General features: G+C 53.3%; 1 protein-coding gene across 7 annotated transcripts in view; it reads right to left on the reverse strand.

Moving 5' to 3' along the window:
- The window catches only part of GATAD2A (GATA zinc finger domain containing 2A), a 97,520-nt gene that overhangs the window by 8,359 nt on the left and 70,535 nt on the right, over positions 1-18,626 (reverse strand). For all 7 annotated transcript variants that reach the window (XM_087443425.1, XM_087443427.1, XM_087443422.1 and 4 more), the window contains 6 exons: positions 6,131-6,263; positions 5,871-6,002; positions 4,522-4,611; positions 3,743-3,874; positions 3,385-3,552; positions 1,226-1,505 (listed from right to left, as the gene is read on the reverse strand). In XM_087443425.1, coding sequence (XP_087299551.1) covers positions 1,226-1,505; positions 3,385-3,552; positions 3,743-3,874; positions 4,522-4,611; positions 5,871-6,002; positions 6,131-6,263 — 935 coding nt within the window. The remainder of the gene's footprint in view (positions 1-1,225; positions 1,506-3,384; positions 3,553-3,742; positions 3,875-4,521; positions 4,612-5,870; positions 6,003-6,130; positions 6,264-18,626) is intronic.

Raw genomic sequence — 18,626 nt, forward strand, 5'->3', positions numbered from 1 at the left:
CTTCCCAGGCAGCTGCGGCCTGCGTGATCAGTGTCAGAGTTGAGACATGGGTGTGAGGCTGCACTCAGCGTCCAGCCTGGGGCTCTAGGGAGTGTCAGGAGATGCCTCAAGCAAGGTTCAGAGCCTCCTCCCACAATTAGGTCCTATTTGGGGCAACAGGAGAGGGACACTGACCCCTGATGAGAGAACCAGCAGAGACATGCTGGTCTGGGAGAGAAGGAGCCTGGCGCAGGCAAGTGCAGGATGAGTGAGAATTTCTTCCTGACTCAGGCCTCCCCACCCCTCCTTCCTACACTGGCCTTGCAGCAGCTTTTTTGCCAACTTCACTTCACCATCAAGGAGACACCAAAAGGATCCAGGTACATCCAGGCTGTGTCAGAGCCCATACCCCTCCCCGCTGGGCCTGGCTCTGGGGCCTGGTGGTCCTTCAAGGCAGCCTGACAGGTGGAACCCACCAGGCCCTCCCCTGCCCTGGACTGCTTATGGCTTGGCCTCCTCCCTCCTCAACTTTGAGCATCTGATGAGATGACATGGGGAGACAATTCAGGCTGGCTGCCCAATTAATGTCACCACGAGGCTCAATCTCAGGGCAGAAGCGTCCTCAGATCAGAGTCTGGTGGAAGGCCCCTAAGGGCCAACCTGGCTTCTCACCTACGTTTCCAATGTTGTTTTTGCTCACTACCCTGTATATGCCCTTTTATTCCTAAAACCTCCTAGTACACAGGTGTGCTTTCCAAACTGCTCCCAAGGAGGGTGATAAGATGAGTCTGGCCTAGACATGAGTGTCTTTCTCCCACCTTGGGGGCTCATGGCACTCAAGGCTCTGGAAAGTTCTTGCCCAAGAGCCCTATCTGGAAGCAAAGCCTGTCAGCCTCCCACACACTTTCCTCCTCACTGCAGCCCCACCCACCCTCATGGCACACCAATGTCACAGGGCCATTGATGCTTGTCACCTTGGACCATGCACATGGGGCTCTGGGCCTCAACAGGGCCCAGCTCTTAGAGAAGTCCCCAACAAGAGAAGGAAGGTGCCGGTGATGTGTTTGAGGACTTATCCAAACCTCATAGCAAATAAATACTGATGATGTGATGTTGTCCATAAGATGCTCCCTGCAAGGCAGCTCTGGGTACACTGTAGGTGCACCAACATGTGCTGTGCATTGAAAAAAACCTATGTAACAAACTTCAGTGGTAAGAGATGAAAACAGGTCCATGGCTTGCTCACCTTGTGTCTCCAGCAGGTTTTGCACCACCTCCTCTAGGCCAACCAGATAGATGAATTCGTTGTTGGCAGCGCTCGGCAGGAAGTTCATCTCTGGGGCCGGGGGCTTGGGAGGGGGGATTTCGAGCAGTGTCTTCTCCAGTTGTTTGCGCAGCGCAAGCTTGGCGGCCGCCTGCCGGCTGGCTGGAGAATCAGCAGAGGTGACGACAGAGGCCACGCTGGTGGGGGTGGAGTTGGCCTGAGCAGAAGTGGCTGTCGTCCCTTTCAGCGATGCTGGGGAGGGCTTTCAGGAGACAACAATCTGGTCAGTGTGAGGATAGGCCCCACCGCTGCACCACAGCCAAGGATGGCACGGTTAGCTGCACTGACTGATGAGTCCTTAAGAGAGTAGCTCCGAGCTGCCTGACATCAGCGAGCAGCAGGCAGAGCTGCATTAAACTCACTGCCCTATGAGATGACCAATCCTGTAAACACACTAGCTGAGGTTTAGCTGATATTCAATAAACCGCACACATTTAACGTCTGAAATTTGCTATGTCTTGCCATCTGAGGACACTCATGAAGTCGTCACCATGACCACGTCAGTGCTCCCAGGCATGGCCACTGTCCTATTACTATGGCCTGACCCTCCTCTCAACACAGGTCTGGGCAGCCTCTTTCCTCACAGGGGTGCAATGGTGGTTCACTGTGGCGTCAATGACATTTCCCTCATGAGCATCTTTGCGTGTGCTTGTCTGGAGATGCTAATGTCTTAGCTCACATGTCGTCACTGTCATCAGGGTTACAGGGGAGATGAGCTCCTGGACCAACCCCTGCCCCTTCACTCCTCTCGATCTTTACTGCTCCTGCACTCCTTTATCATCTTTGTCTGGACCCTAGTGGCTGACTCCCCATTGTCTCCTTGCTCCAGTCTACCCGCCCCGTAACACTATCAAGTGCTCTCCCCAAACCTCAGAGCTGACCATGCCAGTGCCCTTAGCTTTGTGGGGTTGAGGACCCTTCTGGAAATCGGAGGAAAGCAGCATACACCATTCCCATGAAAACACACACACCTAACAACTTGCACATAATACTTCACGGGGCTCAAGGAGCCCAGGTTGCTATCACAAGGACACCCACCCCTACAAAGGGTCTCCAGAGTCAAGCAAGACTCCCCAATGCAGAGGATACCATCACAAAACCTTGGCCTGGGTGCCCTCCTCTCACCAACCAGTTCCTCTTTGTCCCCCTCAAGGGCACCCCTGGCACCGCTGGGAGCAAAGCCACACATTCCACCACTGCCTGTCCCGTTTCCATCTTTACAGCACACTGAGCCGAGAAGAGGGTCTGGCACACAGTAGGAATTTGATCAACATTTATGGATGAAACTGCCTGCATAGGTCAGTCTTTTGCTCTGCTCAGAACATCCTCATATGGGTGGCAGACTTGAATTCAACTTTAGAGGAGGCAGGGACACTGCCCAGAGCCCTGCTGGCCAGGCTGTTATCTGAGGAAGGCAAGGATGCACCATGCCAAAGGAAGAAGGAAGGATAACTCGCCGTCAGCAAAAGCCTCTGCAGACCCAGTAATTTTATCTGTCAATGAGACTCTTGCTTCCAGCCCTGGTACCCATCTTCCCGGCTCTGCTGGGCGGGGACAGACCCTCCCCATCTCAGAGACTCTGTACAGAGGTGAAGAAACAAGTGGCTAAGAATAGAAGTGCTGGTGCTGTGAGGACATTTGCAGACGTGTTCTCCATACATGCTCTCTTGCCTGCAGTGGGGAAGGCGGGGAGGGCTCCGGTGCCCCCCAGCCCTCTCCAAGCCCGTTGGACACCTCAGCTGGCCTCATCTCTCCCCACAAACCTGCTGTGCCCCACACACCGCCTCTCCCAATCCCTCAGTCTCCCCACAGCTCAGCTCAGGGCGGCACCCCTCACCCTCTCAGCAGCCATCTACTTCTGCTAGATAGCAGATATGAACACAGGACTCCTGCCCATGCTTTCATGTCCCAACAGGCCCAGAGGAACTCAAACCCAAACCCTGTGGAGTATCCAAGGCCTCATCCGGCTCTGAGGGAGCAGGCAGGTCATGCTGCACTGCCCTGGAGACCTGACTGTGTCCCAGGACCAGGAGCCCTTACAGGGGCAGTCACAGAGCACACGCCCCATGCTGGGCCCTCACCTGTGGGATGTTGACAAGCAGACTGGTGCTGGGGACGTTGGCGACGCGGATGAGGCCCTGCTGGATGATCCTCTGTCCCTGAATTTGCACACTAGGCACAGATGCCCTGGGGGCCAGGAGGAGTGGCGGTGGCCCCGTGCTGGAATGTTGTCTGATGTTGTGGATTTGCTGTCAGGGTAGGGTGGGGTGGGGGACAAGATGATGAGAGGGACGATGGAGCAAGGCACAGGGAAGGGGTGGCCCCATAGACCCCAACCCCGGGAGCTTGGGAGGACCAGGAAGGGTCGTTCTTGTGAGGTGGACAGTTGTTTGGGGTTGCCGGACACACTCCTGTCCCCTAAGTGCACACTCTGCTCACCTGGGCCCCCCTGACAAGTGGGGGCATGACGACCTGTGAGCTCGTCTGTGGCCCCAGCTTTGAGGACGCCTGCTGTCCACCACGGACCAGGGGCGGCGGGATGACACTGCCAGGCATTCGAGTCGAAGAGGCCTGTCAAGGACACCAACCCCCAGATCTTTTATGGCTTTTTTAAAAAATGAGTTCACCGTTCTTGTACTTGTTTAAAAAAAGAGGGGGTAGATAGAGAAAATAAAGCTAAAACGCTTATTTATTCTAAACATGGAAGAACCAGGGACACAGACTCTGACATGAGCTGCGCAAACCTGGGCTCACTCAGGACTCAGGGGCCCACCAAAGCTGCCCGCCTGCTGGTCTGAGCTGGAGACTCAGGCCTGTTTGAGGGGAGATGGGCCCTTGTCCAGATCTCAGTCCTGTGGCTAAGAGCAGGAGCTCTGCTGGTCTCACTCCATGGACAGAGGAGGCTGTGAGCTGTGCTGGGATGAGGCCCTTGCAGGTCCCACAAGTGCCCTGTGGAGAATCAGGACTAAAGGAGCCGGGTCTGCCTAGCATCTTAGTCCTCTCTCCAGTCTAGCTAGGGGCCCTCCCAACATCAGCATGATTTGTTTATGGTGTCAACGGTGGCCTACTTTGGGCCTAGAGGTTCGGAAACACAAACATGCTTTATGTTTTGGGCTGCAGCCGGAAGGCCTCACTCCAGTCTAACCAGAAGGCACAGGCAGCCTTTCACAAGAACTGATTGGGGCTGCTCAGGATCCTGATGCGGAGGGAACACTGACCTGAAGCGATGGCTTGCCGGAAGGAATGTTCTGGGCGCCCCGAACTAGCGGGGGAGGGGTGGTCACGACACTCCCAGTGGAGCCTGCGGGCTACAAGAGAGCAGGACACGCGGAAGATGAGAGGGCCGCCAGCCCCGCTCCCCCCACACATAAAGCTGACGGTGGAAGACTGGTTTTCTTCCTCTTCCAAAGGCATTAGGCTCTCAAAGGTTCTGCTTCCAGCCTGCTAAGTCCATCCGGGGCAGACACTGACACGTTCGAAATGGGCAGAGAGATTTTCTAGCATCCCTCAACCCCCCAGGGACTCTTCGCATCACTCTTGGTTTAGGCACCAGCTCTGCTATCCAGGGGACAGGAAGGCTGGCAGTGGTGGCTGAGGCAAAGGACCTCAGCCAAGACAGGACAATCCCAAACTTGGTGAGAAAATGCTGGGTCCAGGCACTTCTTAAAGTCACATATTCCACTAGAGAAGAGACAGTGACAGACTTGGTTCACTTTACCACGTCTTAAAGAACTGACAAGGAAACGAGTAACAGGCAGGCTCTGTCCATCAGGAGATTAACAGATGCCAGGCTGTGTCTATTTGGTGACTAAGGGTGGGAGCTCAAGCAAACCCCCATGTCAGACCAGTAAGTGTCCTCCTGTCCGGCTTCCTTAAGAGGACACATGTTCTAGACACTCTTTCACGGCTCATACTGCTCGAAATGCATTTACTTTCTGGTTTACTGAGATAGTGATTAGAGTAAAGGGAAGGGTAGCTTCATCACCAACCAGGAACCTTCCCAGAATGGGGCACCAAAAAAGCCCAACAAAAGAAACTTTACTTTGCCTTACGTGGTAAGCAAGCACAAGGAGCCTTGGGCACCAGGGGAGATAGCAGGAGCCCCAGGACTGGGCCTCTGGGGCCTGGGCCGTGTTGTGGCACACCCCTGCTGCATTCAGGAATCTGTCCACAAAATCGCAGTAGCCCCCGACAGCCAGCATGGCCATCCACAAGGCAAGAGGCCTTTCTGGAAACAGGCTCTGGACAGAGCTCTTAACCCAGAACTGTGATTCCAGCAGCTTCAGAGACATCTGCTCTCCATTTCCTTGATGCTTTTAGTCTACAGGGAGTGAGTTTTACATACTCAGATCCGGAATATCCTAGACTGAAATGTACTCTGACATCCTTTCAGCTAAACTTGAGTTCTGCAAATTTCCATTTCAGACCTTGGCCCTCATGCCCCTGAGGAAACCTGTGCCCTCACAACCAGCCTTTCTGGCTCCTGGCGCTGAGGTGGGCCATGGTAACGACTGTGGTTCTAAATGGCTCCCACTGACCCCTGAGGAGGGAAGAGACTTGCCCACACCTTCTGGGCAGTGGTTTCCTTTTGTATTTGACTCTGCCGCAACTTTTTCAATAAAACGAGTTTTGCTTCTTCTAGTCTTAACTCTTCTTTCAGTTGCTTAATCATTCTTTCTCGTTCTTCAGGACTGCTTTTCTGCAAGGACAAGAGAACAAGGATTGGCAGGGAGGGCCGGCAGCCGGGGAGCACAGACTCCTCTGGCACCAGCTCCACTTGGGAGTACCATCGGGCAGGTTGTTACCCAGCATGGGGAAAAGGCTCACCATGAGGGCCTCGGTGCTGGTCTCCTTCAAGGCCTCCTTCATCAGCCCGTTCACTAGCGGGCTTGCGGGCTGCTCACTGTCAGACAGCACGATCACGTCAGGCGAGGGGGCTCTCCTCTCGGACTTCATGTCACTGTGGAGCAGGGACAGCAGGTTCTTACCAGGGTGCCCTGACTATGCCAGACACTGTTCCCCAGAGCCCTGTGCCCACACTCCACAGATGCCTGGATTCAGCCACAGACACTGCAAGAAGGTGGGAGTACGACCACCCCTCTAGGTCTCCACAGCCTCTCTTCTTGGGCCTCCCCACAACCTGCCCGGGCTGCCTTCTCTCATTGCACTCACCACACAGCAATCAAACCCACCAGTTTACAAGTGGGTCCTGCAACAACCAGGACTATTCGTGGTGCCCACCTCCATGTCCCCAGGGCTGAGGACATCTGTGCGTCTGAGAGTGATGTAGCCATTGTGGAAAACACTGCAGCTTTCTCTACCACGTGGCTATGTGTCAGGAGCCCTGACAGCGGGCCAAGACCACGCTCAGCCCTGGATCCCAGGGCCAAGGCTAGGTCTTGGCCCGCTGTCAGGGCTCCTGAGTGCTGGTGTGATGGAATGTGTGCGCCTCACAAACCAAGGGCTGCCACCTGCCCATGCTGGAAGCCACCTGATGGGGAGCCTGGCCTCACGCAAATCAGCCTATCTTTGCTCGACCCAGACTCACTGACAGCCCTCACACGTGGGCAGCCCACCTGTCCCCAAAAGATAGAGGGCCTGATCCACATGCTTTTGGCCTGCACTCTAGCACATGGACACGGGATAGTACCACCTCAGGAGGTAGCTGAGGCTGCCTGCTGGATAGTTCTTCCTGGGTCACACGTGGCCTCTCTGTCTTGCCCGTGGCAATGTGACAGCAGTGGCCACATGTTTTGAAACTGACTAGAACACAGAACACATTTTCTCTTGCACATCTGGGTACTCTCCATCTACGTGATCTGCTCACAGACTGGTTTCCAGCCACCCCCACCTCCCACACTCTAACAGTGGGTTGACCGGTCTGCTGCCAAGGCCACCTCTACCTGTTACCTTTTTGCCCTCTTAATCCAATCCTGCCCACCCCACAAGTTCCCTAGGATGTAGATGCACATCTAGTGCTGCTGAGCTTCTGCTATGGTGGCAGCGACTACACACACACAAGGACCAATGAGTCCCAGAGACGGCGCTTTGCCCCTGCCAAGCAGCTCCGTTTGCTGAGGGCATAATGTAAACTTTCCCTTAAGATCTGGCCTCAGCACATGTGTTGAAGGAATTGGATCCTTCTGTCAGCAGGAACTCCAGCCCAGGACAGAACGTGTCCGCTAGGTGGCACTGTGACCCAGAGAACAAAGTCAACTAAGTTGACTGGTAGTAACAGCTCAAAGTTGCCACGCTCCTTCCACCAGACCCCAACGGAGCAGGGACAGAGTTACAGACAGAAAACTGTGCTTTAACAGCCCACGGAACTGCCTTTTCCATTCCTGGAATGAGTTGCGTCTTCAGGGAAGAACATTTGCTGACCTTCCCTGGATCCTGGACGCCCCCCTCACTGCTGCCCACACCCCGCCTCTCCGAGCTGCATGGTGGCTGCACTTCAACACTCCTAGCCCTGATCTGATTTAACCAGCACAGCTGCCGGCTGGCCTCTCACAAGAGAGCAGGGGAATGGGAAAAAAGGCACCATTTCAAAGTATACAATCCCCTCATTGGGGTATCAGCTGGCACTCTCAAGGCCAGAAACTGGCTGGTTGTTTATCAAGTAAAGTAACCAAGGACGTCTCACTTGGCCTCACCAAACCAAAGACCAATGCAATTTGGGAACTGCTCTTTCAAATCTGTGTCTCTCCCTGAGGACTGCGCACTCCACCCAAGATCGACTTGCAAGGTGATCTCGGGGCTCCAATTCCAGGTTCACAGACACTGAGCGGACGCAAGGCCCCAGCACAGGACCCGTGGCCACTGGTTCCAGGCTAGGTGAGCTCCCAACTGGCTGCATCAGGAGGCTGCAGGCAGGCAGAGCACCAGCCCAGGCAGAACCACATCTAGAGTTATAGACTGCAGGCACTTCCTGAGCAAATGAGGCTGAGACCACGTAATCTACAGGGATTTATCACGTTCTATCAGCTCATTGACGGCGTGCATTTCTTCTGAAGGTGAGATATCTAATAAAACTCAAGTTTGCCTGAGGGAAGAGGGTAGGGTGAGGGACCGAGACCATATGGAGGCTAAAGCTCCCTGAGATGGCCACTCTGACCACAGCACTCCCATCTTGGCCTCAGACTAATCAATAACTCGTCCAAGAGATGACGTCACCTCCCATCAATGATCACTCAGCATCCCAGCAGCCAGCAGGGAGTGAACTTCCTGTATGCTAATCAGGCCACCAAAATATCATGTGACAAAGGCATTTCCCTCCTTGGTCACGTGACCCTTTAACTGTGCCTTCCAACGTGAAAACCATGACAACAGCCAGTTCTAACCGGTTTGTGACACGCAGCCTTCATTTTGAGAACTGAGGTAGAGTTCAGGTACTGTCAGAAAATGGAGGCGCCCAGCTCACTCTGGGGCTGCCGGGCTGCAGGCACTTCCTGTGTGGTGCTGGCCCACAGGGGACTGTTGGCTTGTTACAGGGACCCGGGTCACTTCTTTCAAACACAGAAAGGACACACCAGCTCCTCTAATTTCCAACACGAAAAACTTTCCTAAGCTAAATTTGTAAAGCAAAGGTGCTTCAAGTGTCTTGTACTTTCCCAGAGAGTTCTTTTAATTCAGGAAAAAAGAACACCTCTTTGACACAGGCTCAAAATTATCGTATTTTTTTAAATTGTTTTAAATTATAAAATGATTTAGGCCAGGAGAACAAAAGCAAAGGAAATGTAGCCCAACCTGCCAGGGGAGGGGGGGCTGTGGCCAGGTACACAGCTTCATTCCATGGTAGCCGCCTGGGCACCAAGTCTATTTGGAAACGACACGATTTCAGGGCAAATCCAATAAGACCATCCTGCCAATCTTAGGAAACTTTATATAAAACATTATGATCAAAAGAGATTTAACATGACCTACGAAAATCCCTGGAAGCAGGCCAGGCTGTTATCAGCGAAAACAGTCTCATCGCCTCCTCCCCCGTATGCCGGCCCTGGCTAAACAAACACCAAAGTTCTGTTACCTGCCAGGAACTTCCGTCAAGTTTCCTGGAGGGTGGGCTAGGATTATAAACTTAACTCAAAACAGGACATCACCTCTACAGCACCAGGTGACCGTCCCAGCTGCTGACCAACCAGTGTTAGTGCAAAGTTAATATTTAGTGTCCTCCAGGCCTGTGCCAGGGGAAGAGGTCGGATCGAGGGAACACAGAAACTGTCCTCGGGGGCTCTGACCTCCGTTGTTCTCTGCCTAGGGAAGGCACACTTCATCCACACTCATTCATTCATTCACTTACTCATATTTGCTGAAGACCTACCTAAGAAGCAGGTGCTACGGCAGGCAGTGGGGATTAACCCCTGGATAGAAGGCAGTTCTGTCCCTAGGGTCCACCACGAGAGATAGACCCAAAACCAGGATGGGGAGAGGCACGTGGGGGTGTGCCCACTACCACCCACCTCAGCCCAGAAGCAGCAGGGGCAGCTTCTCTGGAGCTCATACAAATGCATCACCTTGCTGCCCCAGACCTCCTCAAAGTCTGCATTTTGACAAGATCCGGGAGCTTCCTGCACATACTAAGGAAGTTGGTGATGACTGTGAACCATGGCCCAATGAGGCCTTGGGACAACAAATTCCTCCTCAGGACTGGCCCGGGGAGACAGGCAGGGCCAGCCTCAACCATTCCTTCCCTACTCCCCTCATCTCTTGGGCCTGGCTATATGGGGAGAGACAGGTGGCTGCTAGCGTGGGGTGGTGGGCTTCACTAGACCTAGCTCCAGCCTCACCTGCTCCTTCTGCAAACACTCACCCTGACCCCACCGGACCCTCCCCTAGGGCATTCCTCCCACTCGAGCCCTCACACCTCCCAGGCCTCTCTGGCCCCCAGCCCCTGTACTACAGGCTCCTCCTGCCCACAGACACGTCCTGTCGTGGGCTCCTCCCACTTCCATGTTCCTCCACCACACCCTCGGGTTTCCCCTGTGAGCCCCAACTCACCCTTCAAACCGTCTGTGCCCTCAGAAAGGTCCCTGGCTGGCCCAGTTATTCCACAACCCGGCCCTGGAAGCATGGTCAGCACTCCCTCAGTGTGCTCATGGGGAGTCCCCACAGTGAACACCTGGGGAACCACTCCCCCACAGCCTGCATACCTGGGGAAGCCTTCTCAGCCCTGCTCCCTGCTGTCCCTCCTGCGTGTGGGGAGATCAGAGCAGAACTCTGGGGGTTCTACTTACAAGCAGCACAGGGCTGAGCAGGGGCCCCTGCCAGTGACCAGTTCGCTCACCCTCACTCCAGTAAACTCGTGCCAAGGAAGTACCTTCACCATGCTGCACAGCGCCAGCATGGCAGCCCTATGCCAGATCAGCCCACCCTCCTGCAGCCTCCCACAGTAATGCTGTCATTGGGGGTTCCCGCACCCCAAGCTGGAGCTGGAGGCCATCACAGGCACACATGCCATCCTACTTGGAGTTTGTCTCCACAAAGTCCAGGCACTGTGGCTCCCAGTGAGGGCTAGGATGTTCCCAGGGTGACCCTACGAGCAAAGGACAAGAGAGAGCCCTGACTTGACACCACAACCCAGAAAAGGGGGTAAGACCTGCACCTCCCCAGAGCCAGAGGGGCAGGAATCTCCTCCTAGTGCCATGCTGGCTGAGGTGGGAGAGAAGCCACAGGGCCTCCTTCCTCCCAAAGCCTGTGGTCATGCCTACTAAGGTGAGCACCGGGCCAGCCCTGTGGCTTGGTGGTTAAGTGCGCGCGCTGCAATGCTGGTGGCCCGGGTTCAGATCCCGGGTGCGCAGCGAGCACCACTTCTCCGTCCATCCTGAGGCCGAGTCCCACATACAGCAACTAGAAGGATGTGCAGCTATGACATACAACTATCTACTGGGGCTTTGGGGGGAAAAAATTAAATAAATAAAATCTTAAAAAAAAAAAAAAAAAAGGTGAGCACCAAGCCTGCACACTAAGAGTTATTCCTGCACAAAGCCACCCAGGTCTCACTTGGATCTGCCTCTTGCAAGTGAGGAGCCCAGGGCAGGACACTTCCCTCTCCATGCCTCCTACAAGGACGAGGACAGGAATCCTTGCCCTGCTGCCCCTTAGGGGTGCTCAGTGCCAAGGAGGCTCAGACACCCTAGGAGGCCATCAGGGGCGTTCAGGCCCAACCCTTCCTGAAGTAGTAAGGGGCTGCTCGCTGTGAGTGCCAGCTTGCACAGAGCAGACAATCGGCCTTGGAGGGTCACACTCGAATATTCACAAACCGGCAAGTGCAGGGACTGTGTCTGCTCTGTGCGCTGCTACATCGTGGCGGCAGGAGAGTGCCTGGCATGGTGGGTGCTCAGGCCAAACGGTTGGCGCACGCCCACCACTTGCTCTTCCTTGGCACCTGGTTCCAGGATGGGATCTGTGAGTTCACAAGGAATCCAGTAATGCCTGAAGACAGACTGATAACCTGGCACACATGGGCAGCTCTTTCCACATGTACAAAGATGCTGCTAAAGGATGTGCAAATTCACTTAAAAGGACTTCTGAATTCTGTGTCATTATGTGTCTTTGAAAGCAATACGCCCTGGAAATCCAACCCCTAACCTGTGAGTCCAGGACTTTAGTAGATGTTAAAAAGGAGACCTAATACTCATGGGTCGACAAAAACCTGTACAGAGGACCATGATGCTACACCCTGGCGAAGCCGTCTGCCCAGCTCTAAGAGCCCCGTGGAGGCAACTCATTCCAACTGACCCCCACCTCCCAGCACTCACACCCCCGTCCAGTCCTATACCCGGGACCTGGGCTGGTTTTAAACTCACTCTCTGAACTACAGGAATGTGGAGAAAGCAACACTGTAAGTTTCCAAGGCAAGGTCACAGAAGCCTTGCAGTTTCCACCCGTGCCCTCGGAAAGGGTACTCTGGGGGGTCTGACTGTGCTGAGACCACTCTGGTGTAGGATGTCAAGCTAGCCACATGGAAAGAAGTCACAGAGACAGACAGAGAGATGGGCCCAGCCACTGCATGTGAGTGACAAAGCCACCAGGGACATCCAGTCCAGCTGATGTGGGACTGCAAGCATGAGAGAAGCCAGCACTCAGCTGGGACCAGCCAACCAGCAGACCCGACAGACAATGCTACACCAGTCCGTCATTACTTTAAACCACTAGGCTAACGGGCCCGCAGCCCAGCTCTGTCCCCAAAGAGCTAGCCCATACTACTGTAACTACACATCCTCCCTCAGACTGTCCCCAACAAGGCCACCCACCATAGACACTACCTGGGACAAAGCAGGGAGAGAGAAGTGGGGAGAGAAAATCTGCCCATGGCAGATACAGACTTGAGATGAGACAGCCTGGTGTCTGAGTCAAAGCTGGAAAGCAATTCCACATGCCAGTGAGCCCCCCCATTCCAGAAATACTTCTAGAAAAGCCCTACAAGAGAGAAAAATAAGACAGTTACTACCAGTTCCCGGGTTAGTCCTACCACCTGGCAACATCTTGCTGGCAGGCCCCCTCATATTAGGCATCTCAACAGACACATGCTTCCGGGATCCTTCACAGTCACCTGGGCGTGGGGGCTACTCACTGGGACTCCATAACACCCCACTCTCTTGTTCCAAGGGGAGCTGTTCACTCAGAGACACTCGTTGTGATAAGAAAGGGAGCTCTGCTGCACACAGACACAGGCTGCACCCCAAAGCCAAAGACTCGCCTGCCCCAGGGGGTGGTAGGCGCTGACCAGTGCCCGGTCCCCTCCTCAGACCCTCCCACCCCCCACCCCCAGGCCCTGGAGCCCACCTGCTTCCCGCCAGCCCCAGTCCCTCTGCAATTCCCTGGACTCCCTTCTTGGCATCCATTACCACTTCTCCTAGCCCTGTAACTTGACACCCTGTTGGCTGGGATGTCAAGAGAAAAGCTCAAAGCCTGTTTTGTGGGGGCCGGGAAGTCAGAACACATTTTGCTTCTCGGTCACAGAGGCCACGGAGGTGAGCAGCTGGGATGGGATTTTTGAAACCCAGCCATCATTTTTCCTGGAGACTTCAGGTCCAACTATCGCTCTGAGACTCCATGATGGTGCGTCCTGCCACAGCTATAGCCGAACATCTCAGGAGAAAGCAAGGGAGCACGTGGGGCCCGGCTCCAGCCCTCTGAGCCCATCCCCCCTCCAGGGCCCCCAGCACAGAGGTGGGCAGTCCCAGGGCGCAGGGCCGGAGTAGAGGAGCACTGTGCCGTCAGCAAGGCCAGGAGGCCCCCAGCCTGTCCTGCTAGGGCTCCTTCTAGGAACACAGAAGCCCCTGGAAGTCACAGGGCCTGGTCAGGGAGGGCCAGAGGACCTCATTGTGCATGGAAGCAGTGACAGGGGCCAGTTCTGGGGGCATGCAGAGTCTCCGAGGGCTGTAGAGACAAGCCAAGGATGGGCAGAAGAGAGCACTCCCTGGGCCAGCAGCTGGCAGTGGCCCCACGGAAAGACTCCAGCCCCAAACAGCAACAGGGCAGCCTGCAGGGCCAGCACCTGCACAAGGAGGTCACTGAAGCACAACCGTGCCAGCAACCGACATGTCCGGCTAGGACCCAACACCACCAGGAATGCTAAATCCAACTCAGCAGGCTCTGCTCACAAATGCAGGAGGAAGGAGCACCTGTTAGAAACGACCAGAATCATACAACTGAAAGCCTGACCTATGTCAGGTTTAGAAAATCACCCAGGACATTTGCTGACCCTTTACGATGGCCATCTCCACGCCACCCACCAAGATACACACTTCCATGTAATCCTCTCGGCTGCTCCATCATCACTCCAGTCCACAGGTGAGGAGACAATCTGAAGGTAGTGACCTCCCGAGGGCACATGCCTGTCGTATGCAGATAATCTGGGCCCACACCAGGTTCGGGCTTCTGTGGACCCCTGGCAGGCCTGCCCAACTCTGAGACACCAAGGGCTGGTGTGTGCACCTGGCACTGTGCTGGGACCCAGGCACCCTTTCCTGGTCAGACCAGCTGGGTGCCCATGGCCTGCAGAGGGCTTGATGGCACCCCAGAAAACGAGGGACAGGGTGAGAAAGGATGGGTCCCACATGAATGTCAACTCTGACAGCCTCTAACTTAGGATATCAAATACCATTTTTGGACTAAGGGGAAAGTGTTTTTATTTATACTTGAAGGATCCTGGACAGCCAACAGCATCTACATGCCGAGTCCCCAGGGAGATAAACAGATGACAGTGTGAGAACATGGATGCGGTCCTTGGACTTGAATGGGAAACAACACTCATACACATGGACCACCACCTGCCCGAGGGAGCTGGGTGGGGTTTTGGTACTTGGGCATTCAGGCTCCCCAAGAGCAAAGGCCCTGAGAGAGTGAAGGAAAAAGAAGCATGGGACTCCAACCGGCGGCCACAGCACCAATGTGCCAGGCCAACCTTCCTCCAGGGAGGAACACAGCGAGCACCCAGTAGCACTCTGCAGCATGGAAGAACTACCTCTATCAGATGAACCCAAATGTAGCCCCTGGGATGCCAGCTTCCTCACCAACTCACAGTAAGAGAAAAGTCACTGGTGTGCAGATGAAAACCACACACAAGAAACAAACACTGCTTTCCAACTTGTGACAACCATAAACTTTTGTGATAAATAGAAAGCGCTCACTTTGTCTGGAAGTTTCCTGACCTCTTACCAGTGTGCTGCCTGAGAGGTGAGCACAGAGCCCTGCCAGGTATCCTTGTCTCTGCCCATGCTGGACAGCCCGCTCCCGCCCACCTGCACTCCTCTGTGTTGCACTGGGCTACTATACGGCAGCAGTTCTCCCAGCGTGGCCCTTGGGACCCTCCGGGGGCTCTGCCAGGTGTCATAAACACCAAGACAACATTTGCCCTTCTCACCAGGTCGGGACAGCAGCGCCAAACTGTGCCAGGACTCAGTGTCATCACACTGTAGGCAACGCTCTGGATGAAGAAATATAGCCATTACTGATTTTATTAAACCTCAACCATTGAGAACATATCTTTTTAATATTCTGTGACAAGATAAAGCACTGCGTACTGAAGCAGGACAGCTGTCTGGAAGAAAAGCACATGTGTGAACATTCATGATGCTTGAAGGAAGGACTGACAGACATGCTGTGGTTATTAGACCTCAGGTGTTTGGCAGACATTTTCCCCAAAATGGTCAAAGCAAAGCCTGTCACTTCAAGGAAAACAACTGACAGTATTTGTCGCCAATGATAAAGTTGCCATTCTGACAAGCAAAGTGTAGAATTTTGGAAAACTTGTGTTTGCCGATGTAAAGCCCAAAGCTTCCCAACAGATCAGATATTAACTAACCTGATTTTACGGTATTGAATAATGAAATGTGTCAGTATTTGAAAGATCTCTGTAACTCAGTAAATTATTACCTTCTAATGTTCAACGGTATTTCAAACTCAAACATGAGTAAAAGATCATTCAGGGGGAGAAGAGACAAATATCTCAGAGAGAAGAATCCCAAATAATTTGTGCAGATGCTCCGCCCTTGAGGAGGGGGATTGTGGCCCCCACCCTTTAGGTGTTGGCTGTAAATAGTGACTTCTTCCTAAAGGGTACAGCAGGGAAGGGGGGACGAGAGTCACTTTACAGTGGAGACACCTTACAGACGCCACCTTAGCCAGGTGATCAGGGTCAACATCACAGTGAAGTCGCATGGATGGCACGTGCCCTGGACACGGTGTGACGAGAAGGGTGCTTCCCCTCTGTGCTCCTCCGCCCCAAACCCGTCGCCCCAGTCCAATCATGAGGAAAACACCAGACAGATCCCAACTGGGGGCATCCTAAAAAACACCTGCCCAGTTCTGCTCAAAACTGTCAAGGTCATCAAAACCAAGAATGCCCAAGAAACCATCTCAGCCCAGAGGAGCCTATGGAGATGTGGTAACTAAATGTCATGTGGGATCCTGGGACAGAAAGGGTAAAAAACAGGAAATCTGAATAGATTATAGTCTTTGGTTAATAGTAACATATGGGTGTTGGGTCACTACTTGTGACAAATGTTCCACAGTAATCTGTTAACAACGGGAAGACTGGGGCAGGGTGTGCAGGAACCATCTTTGCAACTTTTCTGTAAATCTAAAACGATCCTAAAATTAACAGTTTTGTTTTTTTTTTTAAAACAAAAAAGACTGTTCTGTTCAAAGTGCAAGAGACTGATGGATTTTAATGTAACTGAGTACAATAAGTTCACTGAAGAGGTTTCAGAGTCCATATGCAACTATCCATTAGGAAAAGGTCATTTTGTGTTTTGGTGTCACATTAAAGGAAGAAACACAATTATCCAAAAAGACTAACCAAACACTCCTCCGTGTTCCAACTGCTTCTCTGTGTGAGGATGGACTTTCTTCACATGCTTCAACCCTAACAACATATCACGCGACTGGATGCAGAAGAGATAGGAGAATCCAATTGTCTACTTATTAAGCCAAGTTTTAAAGAGATTTGCAAAATAACTATTTTTTATAAAAAATGTTTTTTATGCTACCATGTAATGGGTTTACTATTGTTATCTTTAAACGAATGAATAGGTATTTTCAAATTTTCCAACACAGTAAACATCAACAGATATTTTCCACACAATCAAACATTCTTTGGGGCCCAGAGATGGAAAAAGGGTGGCACTAGTGTTTTTGACAAAGGGTTTCCCGCCCCCCTCACAGATGCCAGTCTGAGCAAAGGCTGCCGACACGGAGTCCTCCTGACACGTCACAGCGCATGTGGCTTTCTCTTGCTGCCAAAGTTGTGTTTTGAAAAGCGAGACATACAAAAATTTAACAGGACTCACCCCACAGATACACTGTAATTTCCCTATAAAATCTATTCAGTTATAAGCCAACAAAATTTGGTAACCCTGTTCTTGTGGCCTTTAAAGCAGCAACTAGACAGGCCCCACCCAGGCAGCCTGGACACCTTGCATCTGCAGATAGGGAGCCCAAGCACAGACTTCCTGGTGGCTGACCAGGTGCCCCAGGTCCCCAGTGCCAGGACCCTGTATCTCACACCCCACTCCCCCCAGACCACTGCTCTCCTGGCAAAGGCATTACCTCCCTCCTCCAGCATATCTACCTCCCCCCTCAAGTCCAGGTGTCTCTAGGCTCCACTTAGGCCCAGCCCACTAACTCTCCCACTCCAGAAGGCACTCCATGGCCTGCCCTTCCCAGCCCGACAACCTGGCCCTGCTCCCACCATAGTGGGCCTTCTCAGGCCGTGACTCTGACCAAACCCAATGACGCCAGGGACCTGAACCCCCCCCAAGCACCCCAATTTCTGGGCTGTTACCTCCCTAGAAAGTGCCTCCTGAACCACTCTTTCCCACACTGCCCCCGGACACTGCGAGTCCTCCTGAAGGAAGGAAACGCTGTGTGCCTGGACTGCTCATTCTCCTTAGAGTATGCTATTGTGTTAAAGCTGCTTCTGAAAGCAGTCAAGGACTTGCCTTGAGGAACTGTGCATATCACCAGGTCTCAGTCCCACTAAGACCTGAAGCTTTTCAATGTGGTCACATCACAACTATTTTTAAGATTTAAGCTCTAAAAATAAGCAGTCTTATGGCTTGGGACCCAAGGAAGGGGACACATAGCAACGTCTGGTATGTCTCCCATCGCTCCACCCCAGAGACGCTCCCCACTTCTTTTCCCACCCCACCCCCAGGCGGGCCCCTGCATGGCACCAGCATCAAGGCCACCTTGGCCAAGGGATCTCAGCATCTTCAAAGGCAGCTGACCCTACCTGGCTGTGTGTGTCACCTGCCTTCCTCCCACAGGGGTCTATGGCCATCTACTCGTTCTGCTCTCCCTCATTCTCGGACACCCATGAATCCCAAGGCTCCTTCCCATCAGCACTGCGACAAATCTTACTGGACTGCACAAGGAGCTTCCAAGACTCAAAAATGACCAGTTTCACTTCAGAGGAGACAGTGGGTTCTGAGGGTGGGGTGAACTGTCCCAAGCCACATGGGGATGTGAGTGGAATCGGGCTGCTAGATACCCATGCTCTTTATCCCCTACTTGCTGCTCCCCTCAGGCTCACAAATTATAATTCATGTGCTCGTCTTCTTGAGGAAAAAAACCTCAGAAATCTCTAGCAATCAGGTCAGCTCTCCTTTTCCTTTAGGGCACCTTCTGCTTACTGAGAAAATACTCCTCTCCCAGTGTGACTCCAGCTTGCCCCACCTGGGGTGACGTATACCCTGGGAAGGTCTTGGGTATTCGCTCCTGTTCCTACCTGTTTTATACAAAGGGCCCCCTTCATCCCACTCCTTCACCAGCTGAGGTGGCCATGAAGGACAGGATGGGATCCCCTGGCCCGGGCGCT

Source organism: Ceratotherium simum, chromosome 18, assembly GCF_057802395.1.
Source record: "Ceratotherium simum simum isolate JZ-2026a chromosome 18, ASM5780239v1, whole genome shotgun sequence".
In the NCBI taxonomy this organism is placed as follows: domain Eukaryota; kingdom Metazoa; phylum Chordata; class Mammalia; order Perissodactyla; family Rhinocerotidae; genus Ceratotherium; species Ceratotherium simum.